At 60.5% G+C, this 17,341-nt stretch overlaps 1 protein-coding gene across 1 annotated transcript in view; it reads right to left on the reverse strand.

The window, feature by feature from the left end:
• Window positions 1-3,461: 3,461 nt before the first annotated feature.
• The window catches only part of SREBF2 (sterol regulatory element binding transcription factor 2), a gene marked incomplete at both ends in the record, with an annotated part of 40,871 nt that continues 26,991 nt past the window's right edge, over window positions 3,462-17,341 (reverse strand). Inside the window, 12 exons of the mRNA XM_084254542.1 lie at window positions 3,462-3,682; window positions 3,984-4,095; window positions 5,921-6,106; window positions 7,648-7,816; window positions 8,677-8,809; window positions 9,662-9,771; window positions 10,038-10,155; window positions 11,327-11,495; window positions 13,720-13,889; window positions 14,030-14,306; window positions 15,415-15,596; window positions 16,054-16,246. Coding sequence (XP_084110668.1) covers window positions 3,462-3,682; window positions 3,984-4,095; window positions 5,921-6,106; window positions 7,648-7,816; window positions 8,677-8,809; window positions 9,662-9,771; window positions 10,038-10,155; window positions 11,327-11,495; window positions 13,720-13,889; window positions 14,030-14,306; window positions 15,415-15,596; window positions 16,054-16,246 — 2,040 coding nt within the window. The remainder of the gene's footprint in view (window positions 3,683-3,983; window positions 4,096-5,920; window positions 6,107-7,647; window positions 7,817-8,676; window positions 8,810-9,661; window positions 9,772-10,037; window positions 10,156-11,326; window positions 11,496-13,719; window positions 13,890-14,029; window positions 14,307-15,414; window positions 15,597-16,053; window positions 16,247-17,341) is intronic.

A 17,341-nucleotide genomic window follows, 5' to 3' on the forward strand; every position in this document is an offset into this window, starting at 1 on the left:
GGCCGAGGGGCTGCTGGTGGAGCATTGGTCATTGACTGGACATACGGCGGTGCGGGCAGAGGGCACAGCGTGTGCAGGGCTGCCGAGCTGGCTGGCATGCCACGGGAACCAGGGACAAGTGGCTGGCGAAGGTGGTCAGGGCTGAATGCCAGCTTTAATGTTCCCGCCAGTGGGAGGCACGGTGGAGGGGCCAGTTAGTCCCCAACATCTTGAGGCTCAGCACAGGGGGAGGGCTGTTGGGAGCACCCATGCCCCTTGCTGGGGGTGAGCCCCCTCCAGCCAGGCAGCCACTCTGCAGCTTGAGTTGGCGGAGCCCAGCAGCTCCTCTTTGACAGTCTGGCCCTGGGCCGGCCCCTGGCCTGCAGGCCACTTGGCAGGCTTGGCCCAGAGCCACCCCCCTAATGAGTGCGGGCAGTGCGCCGGTGGACAGCTGGTGCTCGGAATGGAAGCGCCTCCTCCCAGGCACTGCTGGGGGGGGGGGGGCGGGAAGGGGATGCTGGACCCGGAGCCTGGGCCACGCCCCACCCGGGTGCTCACACCACACACCGTGGACTGTCCACTTCCCCCTTCCTGCCGGGCAGGCTCCCATCCCTGGCTGCGGCCCAGGGCACGCCAGCAGCCTGCGTGCCTCTGCCAGTTACTACTGGGGGCTGAGGGTAGGATCCAGCCCCACGTTGCATCACCTCTTTATGCTCACGCCAGCTGGGCCTCAGTTTCCCTCGCTGTGTCCGAGGCATGGTGTAGTCTTCCTGACAGTGGCCACCATGGTGCCCTTTCACTTAATCCTCCCGAAGCCCTGTGGGTGTGGCTTCCGGAGGAGGAAACAGTTTGGAGACCCAAGTGATGGGTTCAGGTGACCCAGCGGCCCAGTTTAGGACTGTCCCTTCTGCTGCCCTGGGAAGCTGATGGCAGACTGGCAGCCAATGGGCGGCGTGGGGGGCAGGTTCTGAACCTGTGTTGGCAGGGAGGGGCCAGCAAACCCACAGCTGTCCGAAGGTCCACCTTGCTGTCTCTAGGCTGTGAAGGGAGCCTCAAGGCCCAGAAGCTTCAAGCAAGAACAGTCCATAGCCCTTGGCCCCCCTATGGCTTGTAGGGGAGACAGCCTTCACATCCTCAACCCAGGGTGGGGGTGGGGTGCCCCTGGGCCTATCTGCCAGCTGTGTAGAGTCGGGGGAGGAGGGTGGGTGCTGAGTCATGGAGCCTGCGGAGAGTCACAAAAGGATTGAGTTCCTGGGCTCATCGGCCACCCACAGCCACCCACCTACCACCCTGGTGACGCAGGCCCTGGCTGGGCTGTGCTGGGAGGTGGGCGTGACCTTTCTGCTCATTCTCAGTCCCCAAACCCTGGATTTTACCCCCGAGGGCCAGGCGGAGGCTGGGCCCTTTCGGACTGCCCTGGCTCGGTGTGGCCGGCTGTGACTGCCCTTCAGAGAAGGGAGTGCCTCAGCGGTAGGCGCTGGGCCTGGCTCTCAGCAGGGCAGGGCCAGATACATGTGAGCCCCAGGCCCTTTCCAAGTGGCACTCCCGACCCCACCCCACCTCATGTCCCACCACTCCTGGTGGTCTTGCCCCTCCCACCCCCACTAGTGACTGAAGTCACATCTGGCCTCTCACCAGCCTAACCATAAATGGCCCCTTTATGTGCACTGGGGGCCGCAGTCAAGGGCAGGGACTGTCCCCCCATTCTGTACCCAGTCAAGTGGAGGCTGAAGTGACGTCCCAGCCAAGGTGGCCCAGCAGGGCAGGACAGGAGCTGGACTTAGGCATGACCTCACAGCCTCACGCCTCCAGGGTGTATGGAGAAAGCGGCCTGCCGGGCAGAGACTGATCTCTGAGGGGTGAACACAGAAAGGCTTAGCACCCCAAATCCTTGAAACTGCTGCCGTCAAACAGCCGGCTGAGTGCTAGACACAGTGGCCCCTGGCGCTAGGCCTCTCCGTAGAGGGAGGGGGTGGGCTGACCCCAGCCTGGGCCACAGAGGCCAAGCCCGGCAGCCAAGTGGCCAGTCACCAGTCACACTACAGACCTTCACACACGGCCCGCCGGGTGGTACCAATCCGTGTTTATTGAGTAACCTACGTCCAAGACACGGCACGTGATTCCACATCAAGGAAGCCACAGGCACCTCCCCTCGCAGAGAAAACCACCCCACCCCGCGATGAGAAGGCACAGCAAACACACAGGAGGGCGCTGCGGCGGGTGGGGCCATAAATTACAGTGCGTTGGGGGAGGGGCAGGAGATAAAGCAGGTGCCGTCCAAGCTGACAGGTTGGGGCCTGCACGCGGCACCAGGGGAGCCCTACTGTGAGCACCCCCAAGCTGTGCCAGGACCTGGCCCCCTGGCCCAAGCGGTCGGGAGAGGTGAGACGCAAGGCAGCCCCTCAGCCCTCGAGGGGGGCAGCCCCTCAGCCGCCCAGGAGGCTCTGGCCCCAGGTTGTCCTCCGGCCCTGGGAGAAATGGCCTCAGGGGAGGTACCAAGCCAGGGGGCCAGAAAAGGTGGGACCACCTTCCCCCCAGGACCCCTTTCAAAGCAGGGGATCTCATTCCTAGCGCCCACCCAAAAAGGGGCTGGTGCTGGGAGGGGCTGGAGCCCGTGCCCGCCACCTGGGCGTCAAGGGGCTGGAGGCGGGAGCGGGGCGGGAGGAACGGAGAGCCCCGCTGCGGGCCGGCCCGGTCCCAGTGGTGGCTTCGCCTCTCCCAGCCCCCGGGCCCCACCCTGAGCGCGGGCCGGTGTCCCAGGGGGCGGGAGAGTGGGAAGGAACAGGACAATTAAATAAGATACCATTTATTTTTTAAAAAATTAAAAAATAATGCCGACATTATTTCATCCATGCCCAGGCCTGCCCCGGCCTCCCACCTGCCTCCCCGGGCCGGGCCCCCCTCCGGCCGCCTCGTGTAATCAAGAGGAAACAATGGACGGCTGCGGCGGGCACAGGGAGGGGGCAGATGGGGAGGGAAATACAGACGCCGCAGCAGCTCGGCCCTGGCCGCGGCGACCAAGCACATTGATATAAAAACGTTCGTATAAAAAGAGGGGCGGGGGCATGCGGGGCACAGTCCCAAGGGCGACACCCCGGAGCCTGGAGACCAACGTCCCCCAGAGAAAGCCTGATAAAAAACACGAGGGGGACGGGGAGGGTGGGGAGGAAACCTCGGGAGGGCTGGAGGCAGAGGCTGGGGGGCTCGAGACTCGAGCCCCTCTGCTGTTTTCGAGTCAGGGCGCCTCCGGGGCCCGCCCCACCCTGCCGTCCCTCTGTCAGGCCACGGGGCCCTGGGCATCTGTCCACAGCAGATTTGGGGGCTCCGCTCAGGGCCCCCTGGGCTGAGGTGGTCCAAAAGCCTTGGCAGGTGCCGGCTCTGGAGACAAGGTTCAGGCTCGCGGCTCCCCGAGGGAGGGAGAGGCCGAGCCAGAGGGAGGCGGCGGCGTTGACGGGGGAGGGCCGGGGCGGGCGGGCCGGCGGTCAGGAGGCGGCGATGGCGGTGCCACCCCCCAGCTTGACGATCATCTGCTGGCAGTCGCTGCAGGAGCGCCGGTCACCCACCTTCTCCAGGGTGCGGGCTGCCTCGGCCAGCAGCACGGCCCGCTGGCCCGGGGAGGAGAGGAAGGACAGGGGGAGGTGGCGGCAGGCCAGGAGGATGGCGGTGGCCCGCTCTCGCTGGCCGGGCCAGGCGTCCACCTCTCCTGCGGGGAGGAGACACGTGAGGGAAGCGCTCCCCGAGCCTGTCCTGACCGAGTCCTCACACCCGCCCGCCTGGCGAGGAAGGTTCTAGCTCCCTCCGAGTTCACAGATGAGAGGTGAACGTGCTGGCATCACACGCGGTGGTTCTGGGGTGGGGCTGCACTGCAGCTCAGGCCCCGGGGCCCTGCTCCCGTACCGGCCACACGCCCAGGCCTCCCCAGGCCTCCCCGGCACTCCTGAGGCTACACTTAATAACAAGACCCTCCGGGGCCCACAAATCAAGCCTGGGGCGTCTCAACTCACCGTGCTTGGCGCTCTGCGCCGTGCGCCTCCGCAGGCTGTGCTCCAGCAGCTGGTGGGTGCGGGTGGGGCTGGCTCCTGCCATCAAGCGCACGGTGGCTTCATGCAGGAACACCTGCCAGGTGCAGGGGCTTGATCAAGCCTGGGTCCTCACCTGGCACCCGATGGCCCCTCTTCTGCCCTCCCCACCCCCTGGGTGCAATCTGTATTGTCCTACTGGCCCTGAGACAAGCCAGAAGCCAGTGTGAGTGACGGGGGACCCAAGCACAGCGCGGGACAGAGATGGAGGGGGAGGCTGTGACCGGGCAGTGCCCACTGGCGTCTGGGCTGGGAGGCAGGTGACCTCAAGTCCCTGGCCTCCAGATGGGATGTTAAGTGAGGCAGGGACAGGAGGGGTGCTGAGGGGGGCATCGTGAGGCTCAGGGTCCTGTTTCCTTCTGATTTTTTCTGAAGGAAGAGTCTATAAAGCTTATAGCTCTTTTGTTAATTGCCACTGGGAGGAGTAAGATGCAGCAGGGCGAGTCCCAGGGCTCTGATCTCTATTTTTTTTTTTAAATTTATTTATTTATGCATATAAGAACTGGGGTACAGGCCAGAGGTGTGGGGGGTGAGACGATTCACCAGAGACAGAGTGGGGAGCAGAACAGGTACATCTATTGAAATACACTGCTGAGGGGAGCAGCGAGAGAGACAGGAGAGGTCTGCTATGCCATGTGGGTTGCTCCCTGGCCAGCGGGGGATTGAACGCTTGCTGCAGAGGCTGCTGATCACTTCATCATGCTGTGCCAGGGAGGTCCCTCTGATCTCTTAAATACCTCAAGGCTCGTATACCCTAATATCTCAGTCTGTGGGAGGCACTGGGGGAACCCAGGAGGGCTTTCAGGAAGGGAGAGTCAGGCTTTTGAGGCCTCTGTGCCCTGAGCAGATGGGAGGCCCCGAGCCTGGGGGCACCTCCTTTCTCCACAGGAGGGCTCCCTCCGGTGGTTCATCTAGTCTCTTTCCTGTCCCTCTCATGCAGCAGTCGGGGTGCCCAAGCTCTGGGTCTGACCCCCAGGCTCTGGTCTGAGCTGTGGCCTCACTGGGAGTTGTGCCTGGCCTTATCCTTTATCCGAACCAACACTCTGGACTCTTCCTTGAAACTTGAGGAAAGAATTCGGGCAACAGCGTGTTGAGGGCCTCCCCCGGTGGCGCAGCGGTTGAGCCCTGGGCTGCGAAGCTGCCCGCAGCCTCTGCAGCACCGGTTCGATCCCCGGCCACTGGTGAGGGTGCCACATGGCGCAACAGACCTTTCCTGCCATGCCCGCTGCTCCCCTCAGCAGTGTACTTCATCAGTCTGCCTGCTCTGCTCCCCGCCTGGCTCTGGTGAATTCACTCACCCTCCCGCGCTTCTGACTGTACCCAGTGCTTATATAAATAAACAAATAAATCTTTATTAAAAAAAAAAATCATGTTGAGCACATTATTCTAATTAGCAATTAAAATCAAACAAGAAGATGACTTAAGCACAGTAAGCCCAATTACACGACAGTCCTCAGACTTCTCTCAGGTCCTGGGCCTTTGCCACGGGTGTTACACGGGAATCTAACCCCCAGAGGCACAGAACATGGTTCTCCGCAGCTCTGGGGAGAGCTTGGCATCCTGTCAGTTAAGACCCAGGTGTACAAGCTGCCCACCCACACCGCTGGGCCCTCCTGGTGGCCACTGCCCATCTCAGCCCAGGGTCTGACCGGGGAGGTGCCAGCTTCTTGCCACTGTATGTGCCACGGGGCCTGCCCACCACCGCACCCCAGGAGTCAGCACACGCAGGTACTTGACCAATGTGCCAGCAAAGGGATAGGTGGCAGCCAGCTCAGCTGGCTGACCTCTGGGGCCAACTCCATGAATTCAAGCTGGTGCCACACTGGACTCTGGGGCCCTAGACCTGCATACCCGAGCCTCACCTTGCGGTAAGCCGGGCGGAAGCTATGTGCTAGCCGGCGCAGGCTGCCCAGGTCCCGTTGGAAGCCCGCCAGCTCAGTGCCTGAAGCGTGGTAGGTCTCACCCAGGGCCTGGCTGGCTCCAGCCTGCTTTTGCCAGAGAGTTGTCCGTAGTGACAGCAGCAGGTCACAGGTCAGCAGCTGGACCACCTGTGGGTGAGCCACAAGGGAGAAGGCATGCGTCAGGCCTCTCACCAGGGCAGGGATGCTGGTGCCCAGTAGCAACCCCACCCCCACCCCAGTGCTCCAGGAGGAAGCGGAAAGGCCCAGCAGGATGACCCAGAAACACTCCATGGGAAGGAGAGCTGGGGGTGAACTGGGACTTGGGACACCTAGTCCTTCCCATGGCCCCAGGCGAGAGATCTGCTCTTCCCATACTTTGGGGAAACTGAGGCTCTGTGAAGGCAGCAAACACTCATGGGTCTGACAAGAGGCACAGGTGCCTCCACGCAGAACAGGAAGTCTGAAGTGGCCGTCAGGCCTGGGACAGGGAAGGGGAGAAGGACTCTTCGGTGGAGGGCAGACAAAGCTGGGCCCAATGACCTCCAGGGATGGGGAAATGGAGCGAAGGCAGAGCCACTGAGCCGCTGAATGCCCGGGTTTAGACCCATGAACGTGATCGGTCGTGGCTTTATCACGGCTAGCTATGCTGGCACACACTTCCCTGAGCTTCAGTTTCCTCACCCACAAGGCAGACATGCGGGGTGGTTGTAAGGGTGTGTGTGAGCAGCGTGCCGGGCCCTCACGCACGCTGCACAGGGCCGGGCCACCCACCTGGCTGTCAAGGCCCATCAGCACTGGGAGCCATGAAAGATGGTCAAGTCCTTTTAGTGATGGGTCAGACGTGGCCCTCAGATTCATACGGGCTTCTCCAGACCACGGCTCCCTCACCCACATGGTCCACCCTCCTTCCCAGGCCACCTGAGCCCTGGGCCCCTGCTTCCGTGGTACCCCAACCTTGGTCACGCTACTTTCTGGCTGCTCACAGCTTCAAGGGGACATGACTGTGGTCCTCTCCTCTAACAAAACCTGTCACTAGTGAGTGAGCTCCTGGAATCCCCTGTGGATGGGGGCACCTATGGGTGAGGGTAGAGGCTTGGGGCTGGGTCTGCTTGGATTTAGACCTATAGCCCCTGAGGGCCAGGCTCCACAGGGTCTCCCTTCCTCCACCCATTCTCCCCCATGGATGCCACCCAGGAACCCAGCTGCTGCGGTGTCCACAGCCCCTCCCCCACCTCGGACGGGAGGCCAGCCCTGGAAAGGCACGGCGGGGATGTGGCTCGGGTGAATGAAACCCTACTCCTCGTGTGAGCGGACAGTGCTTCGCTCCAGCTGCAAGCACTGCCCGTGACACCCCTCAAGACCGGTCAGTGGCAGCGGCGCCCGGGGAGGCCTGGCGGGAGTCCCTCGCGGGCCGGGCAGGCCTCTGTGATGCACTGTGGGAACACTGCATGAGTACCGCCGGAACATGCAATGCAACTACAATGCACCACAGCGGCCTGCGACGAGGCGCTCCGGCGGCGGTGGGGGCATGCGAGGGGCTGCGGCTCACCTGGGCTGACAGCCGTGGGGCCTGAGGAAGGTGCAGGTGGAGGCAGGCTTGCTGAGGCCTACAAGGGAGCCCCCTGGGCCAGCCCACAGGCCCGGAAGCTCAAGGTGGGGAGCCTAGCGCCTCCCTGAGGGGCACTCACGTGGTTGAGGGCAGGGTCACAGGAGGCCCCGCTGACGTTGAGGCTGCTCCACAGGTGGCCGCTGGCCCTCTCGCAGTGGCCGAAGGCGCTCTGCTGCCCCTCTGTCTTGGTGGAGAGCGAGGCGTGCATGGCTCTGCAGGTGTGCAGGACGGCCTTGACCAGGGGGCTCCTGCGTGGAGAGGGAGGCGGGAGCGGGGGTCAGTCTTCGCCACCTGGGCAGCATGAGGAAGCCGAGTCAGCAACCGGCACGCGGCACGCGGCGGGGACACGGGCCTGTCAGCTCAAAGGCTGCCGCGATGGGCGGCCCCCGCCACAGCCCCTCCTCCTCCAAGGAGTAGCCAGAACCGGGGATCTGGCGACGAAGCCTTGAGCGGTGCAGTCCCAGCACAGGGCTCACGGCTGAGCCCCCTTTCCGCGGCGCCCTCTGCTCTCCTGGTGGAGTCCGCCTGACTGCGGTGGGCGCCAGCCAGGCTGCGCAGGCCTTCCCGCCTTGGCATGCGTGTGCTTTCTCTGCAGCGGCGGATGTCAGGGACACTTGGATCCGGTCAGAAAGCTCCAGGGTCCCTGTCACTGCTACCGTGCCTGCAGGCACAAGTCCCCAGAGAGGAATGTCCAGAGCTCCCCATCGTGCCGCCGGCCTTTGACAGGGGCTGCTGGTGGCGGAGGAAAGTGGGCACGATGCTGGCACGGGAGGGAGGCTCCCAGGCCCTTGCTGCCTCTGCCGCTGTCAAATACCCCACCCTGCTAGGCTACCCCAGGAGCCTCTGCAGGTGCCAGCAGCCCCGCCTGCCCTCCCCTGGGCCCAGAGGCTGTGCTGACACCCCCAGACCACACCTAGCCAAGCTCGGCTTCCGGCGGGGCCCTCTCCCTTCCTCGAACTTTATTGCTCCAAGTGTCAGGGTCCCCAGGATGCCTGGCCCTTCACCCCGACGGTCCGCTCTCTCTGGCTAACTCAGACAAGCAAGCCTGGCACAGCAGTTGGGGATTCTTCTGGAGAGGAAGAGGTCAACAGCTAAGGGGGTAACGTACTCAGACACTTCCAGGGCTGCAGGGACACGTTCAACTTCGGTGAAGCGGGTGCGCACGGCTGCGTCGTCTCCCTGGAGCCAGCTGATAGCCATCGTGATGGCCGAGGACCACCAGCGACAGACGACATCTGGACCTGGAGGGGAATGGCACCAACATCACCCCAGCCTCCACAGGAGACAGCTTGTGGCACTCAGCCCAGTTCTGTGTGGCCTGTGCCACCTCTGCCTCTGGGCTGCCCTTGCAGAGTATTCTGGTGGAAGCACAACCACCTTTCAGAAACAGCTGCCAAGATCTCTAAACCTGTGTGCTCTTATCAACCCAGCAGTCCCACTTTGGCCAATCTGTCACAAAGAAAGTGGCCTAAATGAAAAAATAATGTTTAATAAATACATTTAGTAAGTTACTTTTAAGTAAAAAGCTAGAAACAACCTAAACCTTAACTGGCCACAGGAGACAGTGCTGCTCAAGTATTCATACGAGCAGGTTCTCCTCTCAGAGAACTGGTTTCTCAGCCACCAGCAATCTTCCCCGCCAGAGGGAGGGCGCAGGGGAAGGAGGCAGAGAGCTGGAGCCTCTCTGGGTCTGCAATGAAGGCGCCACGAGGTCAGCGGTAATGACGGGCTGCTGCTTTTCTGGAATCCTGCCATTCCCAGGGAGTGGCTTGACAGGAGCTTGACACACCCTCCCTCCCAGCAGCCTCCAAGTTGGAGAGGGGGCAGCCATGTGCTACAACCCTGACTTGCCCCTCCAGCCGGGGCCCAGGAAGACATCACTGGGTTACCATCCCACTTCTAGAAGAATCATTATTTATTTCCTTCCCAGGGATGCTGTGAGGCAGACTGCCTGAAGCCATAGATACCAACCTCACATACGAAGAAGATTCTCGAGTTGTACACTTTTACCTAACCCTGGATGCCTGGACACAGCGTGGGGAAAGGCAGGATCCAGCAGGCTGAGGCCTGCGGGGCCTCCTGCAGACACTCACCAAGGGCTGACTTGAGCACGGAGCTGCTGGAGAAGGGTGGAGGTGCAATCCCCACAGAGTCCACAAAAGAATTGAGTAATTTCAGGAACTCGAGGGCACTGGAGAATTCACTAGAAAGAAGGGTTCCAGGTACGTAAAATGGGCACAGGACCTGCTTGCGGACTGGCTGTTTCGCTCTCCCGCTCCAGTATACATTCCTGGCCTTCTCCCCCAGGATGCCAGGCCACCCTCAGTTCTGCCACCCACACCACTCATGCCACAGGCTTTCTATGCCTGGTCTGGAGGAAAACGGGAAGGAAGCACCCCATTTCCCCGCAGACCCTGTCCTGAGAAGCTTGCTGGGAGCGTGGGCCAAGGCAGGGCCTTGGGGACCTACCAGCTCTCTTCTTCCTGGTCACCAGCCTTCTTCTTGGCCTGAGGCTTCACCAAGCACTCCACGGCTCGCTCCAGCAGGCTCCTGCAGAAGGCCTGGTGCACCTGCGCAATGGGGTCGGCTGGAGAAGAGAGAGGCCAACAGTGGGGCTTGACAGGTCTCACTTAAGAGTCTTTTTGGACATAGAGCGTGGGGAGAGAAAACAGTTCTCCCCTCTGAAGGGGGATCAAATTCCCTTCTCAACCAAACCCCAGAACAACCTTATTTGATGATCAGAAGGGCAGGGCGGGGCAGGGAGGGTGGTCACCCCAGCCTGCAGAGCCGACTCTTGTTCTGACCGGCTGCTGTGTGTGAGAGTCTGTCTGGGGGGCATGTGGGGTGAATGTGTGGATGGGGGGGCGTGAGCACTGTGTCACTTGGCATGGTGTGAGGTACTTCCATCTGGGCCAGGAGCTATATGATGGTGGCCATAAGCCTTGTCAGAAAACAGCGACACCAAGTCTCAGGGGCTGCCTCCTCCTCCTGTGGCTCAGGAGCCGCCAACCGAAAGGAAAAAGGTAGAGGCTGCTCCGCTGACGTGACAGAGAAGACCCCACTCCTGCATCCCAGAGCCCTGTCAGGCGCGCGTGGTCAGCGAGGGTCTGGCTGAGTAAACAAGGGGTCTTGTCCTGCTGGTGAGAGTCGCTGAGTCCCGTGGACAGGCCAGAGCAGGATGGCCAGCCCTGCCCGCCCCGCGTGCGTGCAGAAGCGTGGGTCTGCTCTGACAAGGGGGCATCATGACACCAGGAGCATGAATCGGTGTCTGTGGTGCCAGTGAAGCAGACTGCGGGGTGGCCTCGAGGTCAGGACCCACCGACTTCCTTCCTCCCTTCTGGTGCTGCTCACCCTTCTTACACTAAGCAGGAAACTTACTTAAAAGAACAGTGGTGTCTATTCTCTCCCCACCCCCCAAAACCTGAGACATGTCCCTGTGCGTGCAGAAGCCGCCCTCATCCTGGGCAGCTCCAGCAGGTCCTGGGTGACCGCCTGTCGCCCAGTACTGTCCTGTACACCTGTGTGCTTCAGGGGCCCGGGCCAGGAAAGGCATCCTGTGACCCTCCAAAGTCCCCAGAACAGAGCGGTGTGACCGACGCTTGTAAGGTCAGTGGGAGGGGACTGCAACCCCAGCGAGGCCGCTGACCAGGCCATGGGGTCCCGGAGACTACCTGCGTCTCCACATGACCAGGGCGCAGTCAACTGCTGCACAGGGGTGCACGTGGCTCCCCAGTTCCCTGGTGTTGCAGAGCTCTCACCTGGGTTCCTCTGGGCGCAGTACAGACTCTCCCTGGCAGCCGACTTCACCGACCAGCTCCGCTCCATGAAGAACTTCTGGCCCAGCGGGTGGCAGAGCCAACGCAGGGAGTCGGGGATGGCGCTGTGCTCGGGGCCACACAGGCTCTGGGCCCGACTGAGGAAGTAGCTCTGTGGAAGGACAAGCACCAGGGTGACACTAGGGCAGCAGGAGGCTGGCTGTAGCCCCCATGGGGGAAGCGGCTGGGGGAGGGGACTGCGGGATGGTGGGGACCCTCGGGATCCTGGGAGTCAGTGCCACCAGTGACTAGGGCTCCCTGGTGGAGCCAGGCTGGATGACCAGGGACAAGGCACTCTGTCCATTTTCTCACTAACCCCACTACCCGCTGAGTGCGGCTATCCACCCAGACAGCGTTCCTAAGTGTCCTGTCTCCTCCTAACACCCATGACTTTCAACACAGGCCACTGGGAATGAGGAGCTGAGCAGGGTGCTGGGGCAGGCTGATGGGCCTTGATCTTCACACAGGGCCTCTGCTGTCTCCTTGTCAGGCTCGGTCTGATGGTTGTGACCTTTGCTGGACTCTAAGTAGCCATCAGCTGCTGTGATGGCCCCGGAGACTTGAATGTCAGGGTCAGAAATAGCATCGCTATGGCTCCACTTGGGGAGCACGGATGGGAAGACCGCCTGCCTCGGGAGAGCTGGAGACAGCGCCTGCGCCGGAGGGCTCGGGACCTGGCTGACCTGCTCCCAGAGCACGCTCAGCAGACATGGCGGGCTGGCAGCACCAGTGCCCTGTCTCCTCTCTGCTGAGCACCAGAGTTGAAAAAGGTGCCTCAGAGCAAGCGAGGGACCCCTTGAACTCCTTCTGACCCTGACAGAGCAGCCCTCGCTGACTGAGCTCGTTGCTGAGATGGTCAGAGAATAGCCTGAGGAGCCCAAAGGGAGAAGGCTGGGGGCAGGGTCCAGTGTGGCAAGTCCGAGAACCTTCTCCTGCTGGCCCAGCTCTGTCTCGAGAGCACATGCCTCAGGATGAGCAAGGGAGCCTGGAAATCGGGGACTGCTGGTCCCTCGGAACGACCCAGGCATCACCACAGACACAGACACAGCCTGGTCAGGCTGGACTGCAAGAGGACCAGAGGAGCTGTTCAGAAAATCATTAAGTTGAAACACATATTTAGCTTAATTCTTTAGAAAAGAAAAACTTCAGTTATAACAAATCTCGGGGGGGGGGGGCATGGGGGAAGAGTTTAGTGGTTTGAATTAATAAGAAAAATAAATCCTGGGATACAGTCACCCACATTAGGCTTCTATAAGGGAAATTGAGGAAATAATTTCTGTTGTTCATTTCATTTTCTTGGTATTATTACTCTATGATCATTTACTAAGTTTTATAGGCACTAGAAACCACCTCAGGGTTTGCTTCCCAGTGACTGCTGTGCTAACCACCAGGGCGAGGGCTGTGACAGGAGACATGGACAGTTGATATCCCGAGGAGCCCCTGTGCCAGTGCCAGCCCTAGCCCCAGGTGCATCTCCCACATGGGCTCAACCCTGGGGTTTTCTGGGTGGGTGCCAAAGCACCCCAAAGTGCCACAGTGAACTAGCGGGGCGCCCCAGACGTTCTTTTGAGGTAAAGGTAGTAGACGACCAGGTGACCCTGCAGGGCTGTCTGTGCCAAGAAGGTCCGATGTTCTGCCCCACTGCATCCACTTGGGGAGGGTGGCCCGGAACAGGGACGCGGCAATGTCTGCGAGATGAATGGGCTGACGGAGGCATCTCAGGTACAGGGTTCAGGCACAGAAAGCACACTCGGCGTTCCCACGCCTTCTGTCACCTCGACGACTGTGACCCGCCTGGAGAAGCCAGCAGTGCCACCACAGGTCACGCTTCTATTCATCCCCAGCTCATCAGGCCGGAGGGAGAGCCTGGGCGAGCAGGTGCCGCGAACGAGCCGCGTTGGCTCTGTGCAGGCACAACGGTGGCCCAAAGACCTCCCCTCGCCGGTCCTACCTGAGCCCCCAAGACAGGCACCATTTTCCATATCTGGATCCACAGTGCCCAGTAGGTACTTTCTGAGTGAACGAAAAGCCAAGGAGATACAAGTGGAAGATTCCAAGAACCCTGACTACTTGGAAGAAGGAAGAGTCACACATTAAGTCCCCAGGACAGGTCTGAATCAACCAGCCCTCAGGCCAAATTGTCCGGATTATGCTGATACGAGTTGAAATTTGTTCCTTTTGTTCCCTGAGTAAGCATCTGCGGAATGTCTCCCCTGAACCCCTGAACACATGTCTGTACCTCCAGGTGGGCTGTGCCCACAGGCAGGGCCCTATGCCTCCTCACGCTAGGTGCACAGGGCTGGGGAAGGTGCTCAGAGGAGCTGCAGGGCACTCACCGCCAGGAAGCCCAGCTTGCCTCCACACCGGGTCTGGAGCCCCATGGCTGCCGTCAGATGGATCTCCACCAGTGTGCTGGGCGGGATTTTCTCCTCTGCACACTCAGCCAGGTTCACCGCGCACAGAGCCATGTGTACATCTGAGCAGGCAGATCCCGCGGGAAGCTTCCCTATGGCAGACAGAGACACCGACATTGAAAATCCCAAGCCGAGCTTCTCCCGCGTTCTCAGCCTCCTGCAAGTGTGGCTGCAGGGGAGGCTGGGCCGAGCATTCCCAGGCTTGAGCCGAGGGCCGGCGGCCAGGCCTCACCTGTGATGTGCAGCTGGTGCAGCCGGTGGTAGGCCAGGGCCGCGTCCCGGGCGCTGGTCTTGGCCTGGTCCTCGAAGCCAGCGGCAGTGGCCGGGGTGGGCCGCCAGCGCTGCAGGACCTTCCTGAGCAGCCAGCGCACGGGGCGCAGCTTCTGCAGGCTGTAGCGGATGGCGTTCCAGGAGAGGCTGCAGGCCAGGTCCAGGCGGGAGGCGGGCAGCGCCCGGCCCAGCACCGACAGGCAGGTTTGCAGGTTGGCGGCGGCAGCAGCAAAGTCCCCCTGGAAGGCAGCAAAAAGGGGATGTTCGCCAGCCGCGCTGGCTCTCTGTGTCCTAAGAAACTCCCACTGTCCCCTACCCTGGTGACCGGAAGAATGCAGGCTCCTCGGGGAAGACCTGGGGAAGATCGGCAAGCTAGGAGGAAGGAAAGGACACCAAGTGGTGATCTCACCACCTGGAAAGAACGACCGCTGACCTCTGACCCCTGCCCCCACCTGTACTCCAGTGTGGGCCCTGAGCGCTTCCAGCTTCCAGTCATGTTGTTCAGTTTCCCACAGGACCTTGGGCCCCAAGGTGATGAGGAGCCACGTGCAGGTCCTCAGTGTGCTCCTGAGACCAGCTGCCTCAGCCCTGAGACCGTTAGACACGGAAACCTATGGGGTCACGCCCCCACCCCGAGGACCTACAAAATCAGAACCTCTGGGCTGGGTCTCCTAGGTGATTCTGATCTGCTGAAGCCTGAGAACACTGGTTTTAGGTAAGTGCTTGGCCAAAGCACCCTACTAACCAAGGACCCAGGTGACCCACACTCTGCCAACCCCAGCAGCTCAGGGGGAGAGTCTCGGCAGTAGACTGAAGACCCCTGTCTCTGGCTCCATCATAATCGGGGCTCGGAGACTCAGTCGTGGGAAACGGAAGTGGACGCACCCCGTCTGTCCCCCCTCCTGCACCGGGTGCAACACCTGTCTCTCCTCCCTGCGTCGTTCTAGGAAGTGGGTCATGACATGGGGAAGGTGAGAGGAGGCATCTCCACGGGGACAGCAGTGCCTTTCCAGTTGGGAGAAGCGCATGTTCAGATCCAGAAGGCAGCGGCCTTCCGGGTCTCTGGCTCCATGTCCCGTCTTTCCCACACAACAGGTTGTTCCCAGGGCCCAGGCATCGGCTCTGCCTCTTCTGCTCACGAAGCCAACTGTCCGTCGCAAGGCGGACAGACGGCGGGAGGGAGAGCAGGCCTGCAGCTCACCGCGGCGAGGAGCGTCATCCTTCCCAGACGGGCTGTGAACACCGCTCCAGTGCTGTGTGGTTCCCCCTATCCTTAAAAACCTTCCTTGTTAACTTCCAAAGAAAACTTTCAGCCTGGGGGGAGGGAAAGGCGGCCGCAGAGCTTACCCTGGCGAGATCCAGGTCTGCCTGTTTCCGGTGCCTCCAGAAGGTGACTGAGGAGCGTGAATGTGGCCGGATTACTGGCTCCCCATGGACCAGCAGCTTCACGAAGACGCTCAGGACGATGACACCATTTACCAGCCATAAGAGGAGCGTTGGCATCATCCAGTCAAACCAGCCCCCGGAACCTAAAGGGGACATCTCAGCTGAGCCCTTGAAGACGGGGTGCCAGACACCTGACTGACCCATACCTGACTGACCCTCAGCACTGTGACGAGAACTTCTACCTCATTTTCAGAAGACAGGGCTGATAACAAGATGACCTCCCTTTGTAGGGTGTCTAAGTGCTCCAGGTAGGAATAAGATATACAGCCTAATCCAGACCCTGGGACAGTTCCTTACTCTAACTGGGAATCCTGTGGCCCTCGTCACTGCGCCAAGTGCCACTCAAATCTGTTAGCCGAGGCGATCACTGGTTTCCTAATTCAGGCAAAAAACATCACGTCGGCCTTCAATAGATGTCCCACCCTCCCCACCCCCAGGTAACGAGAGCAGTTCAAGCTCCTGGTGAACTTGGGTTTGCAGGTTACTCCCTTTGGGGCCTTGGGGACCATCTGAGCAGCTGCACACGGGCCCTGCACCCACCTGAATCCAGGGACAGTATGCTGCGCCCAGAGCCTGAATATGGGTGTTGGTCCGAGTCGTGGGCTCCTCCCCACTGCAGCAGTGTGGTCAGGGGGTTGAAGGACAGGCACAGGAAGGTGAGGACGCACAGCAGGATTCTTGAGCGGTCCACCATGCCCAGCGCGACAGGAGGGGAGTCGGGCTCATCTTTGACCTTCGAAACAGAGCCAGGTTAGGGGCACCCTTCTGTGTGCGACGGCACTTTGCTTTTACATACATGTGGGACACCGGACTGGGAGACATTCAAGAGAAGGAATCAGGGCCTCCCTGGTGGCGCAAGGGGTTAAGCACTGCACTGTGGGATGATCCGAGGCCTCTGCAGCACGAGTTCGATTCCCAGCCAGCCAGGGAGCAACCCACATGGTGCAGCAGACCTCTCCTGTCTCGCCCGCTGCTCCTCTCAGCAGTGTATTTCGTCAGTCTGCCTGTCCTGTTCCCCGCTCTGTCTCTGGTGAATCCTCTCACCCCCCGCACCTCTGGCCTGTACCCCAGCTCTCCTATGCATAAATAAATAAATCTTAAAAAAAAAATAAAATAAAATGTTTAAAAAAAAAAAAAAAGCAGGAATCAGACAGGAGAAAAGCCAGGAGCAAACACGGGACCCACAGTTCTCCAAGCATTGCCCAACGCGGGGGCAACTCAGGCCCCGGCCGCCTGGAAGAACGCGTGCCAGAGACCACAGGGGGAGGAGACCCACATGTCAAGTAGGGCCGTGTCATGAGAGAATGCAGAGGCGGTTTCCGCACCGCTCCCAGCAGGCGCAGCTAACCTGAAGCTATGGAAAACAGCACTGTCGAGGAGGAGGGGGCAGGAGGGGCACCTTGGGTGAGGAGGAGTCTCTACCCTGTGCACAGCGAAGGCCAATAAGGGCGGCCCAGGTTAAGGCTCACTGTGGGGGGTAAGACGGTACCTTGACATCAGCATGTTCTAGTCAATAAATCACACCCTCAGTGAGGATGATTAAAAACCCCTCTTCAGCGTGTGTTTATTGAAAGGACTTGGCCTGCGCTGAATCTACCAGGCCGCCTGCCCTCCCCATTTTACAGGGAGAATTAGAGGCAGAGGCCTGGGGAGTCCAGACAGGCAGAACTCATCCAGCCCGATGAGTACATAAATGTGACTTCTTTTCAATATTTTAAAACCACTTAAGATTTCTTCTTATGATTCAGTTGTCTGATTCCTGATTTGCATGTCCCAAGGCCTTTTGCTATCAAGCAGAACCACCTTATAAAAATTTTCAAAAATAGGC

The sequence above is a fragment of the Talpa europaea genome (genome assembly GCF_964194135.1).
Source record: "Talpa europaea genome assembly, chromosome: 15".
NCBI classification, from domain to species: Eukaryota; Metazoa; Chordata; class Mammalia; order Eulipotyphla; family Talpidae; genus Talpa; species Talpa europaea.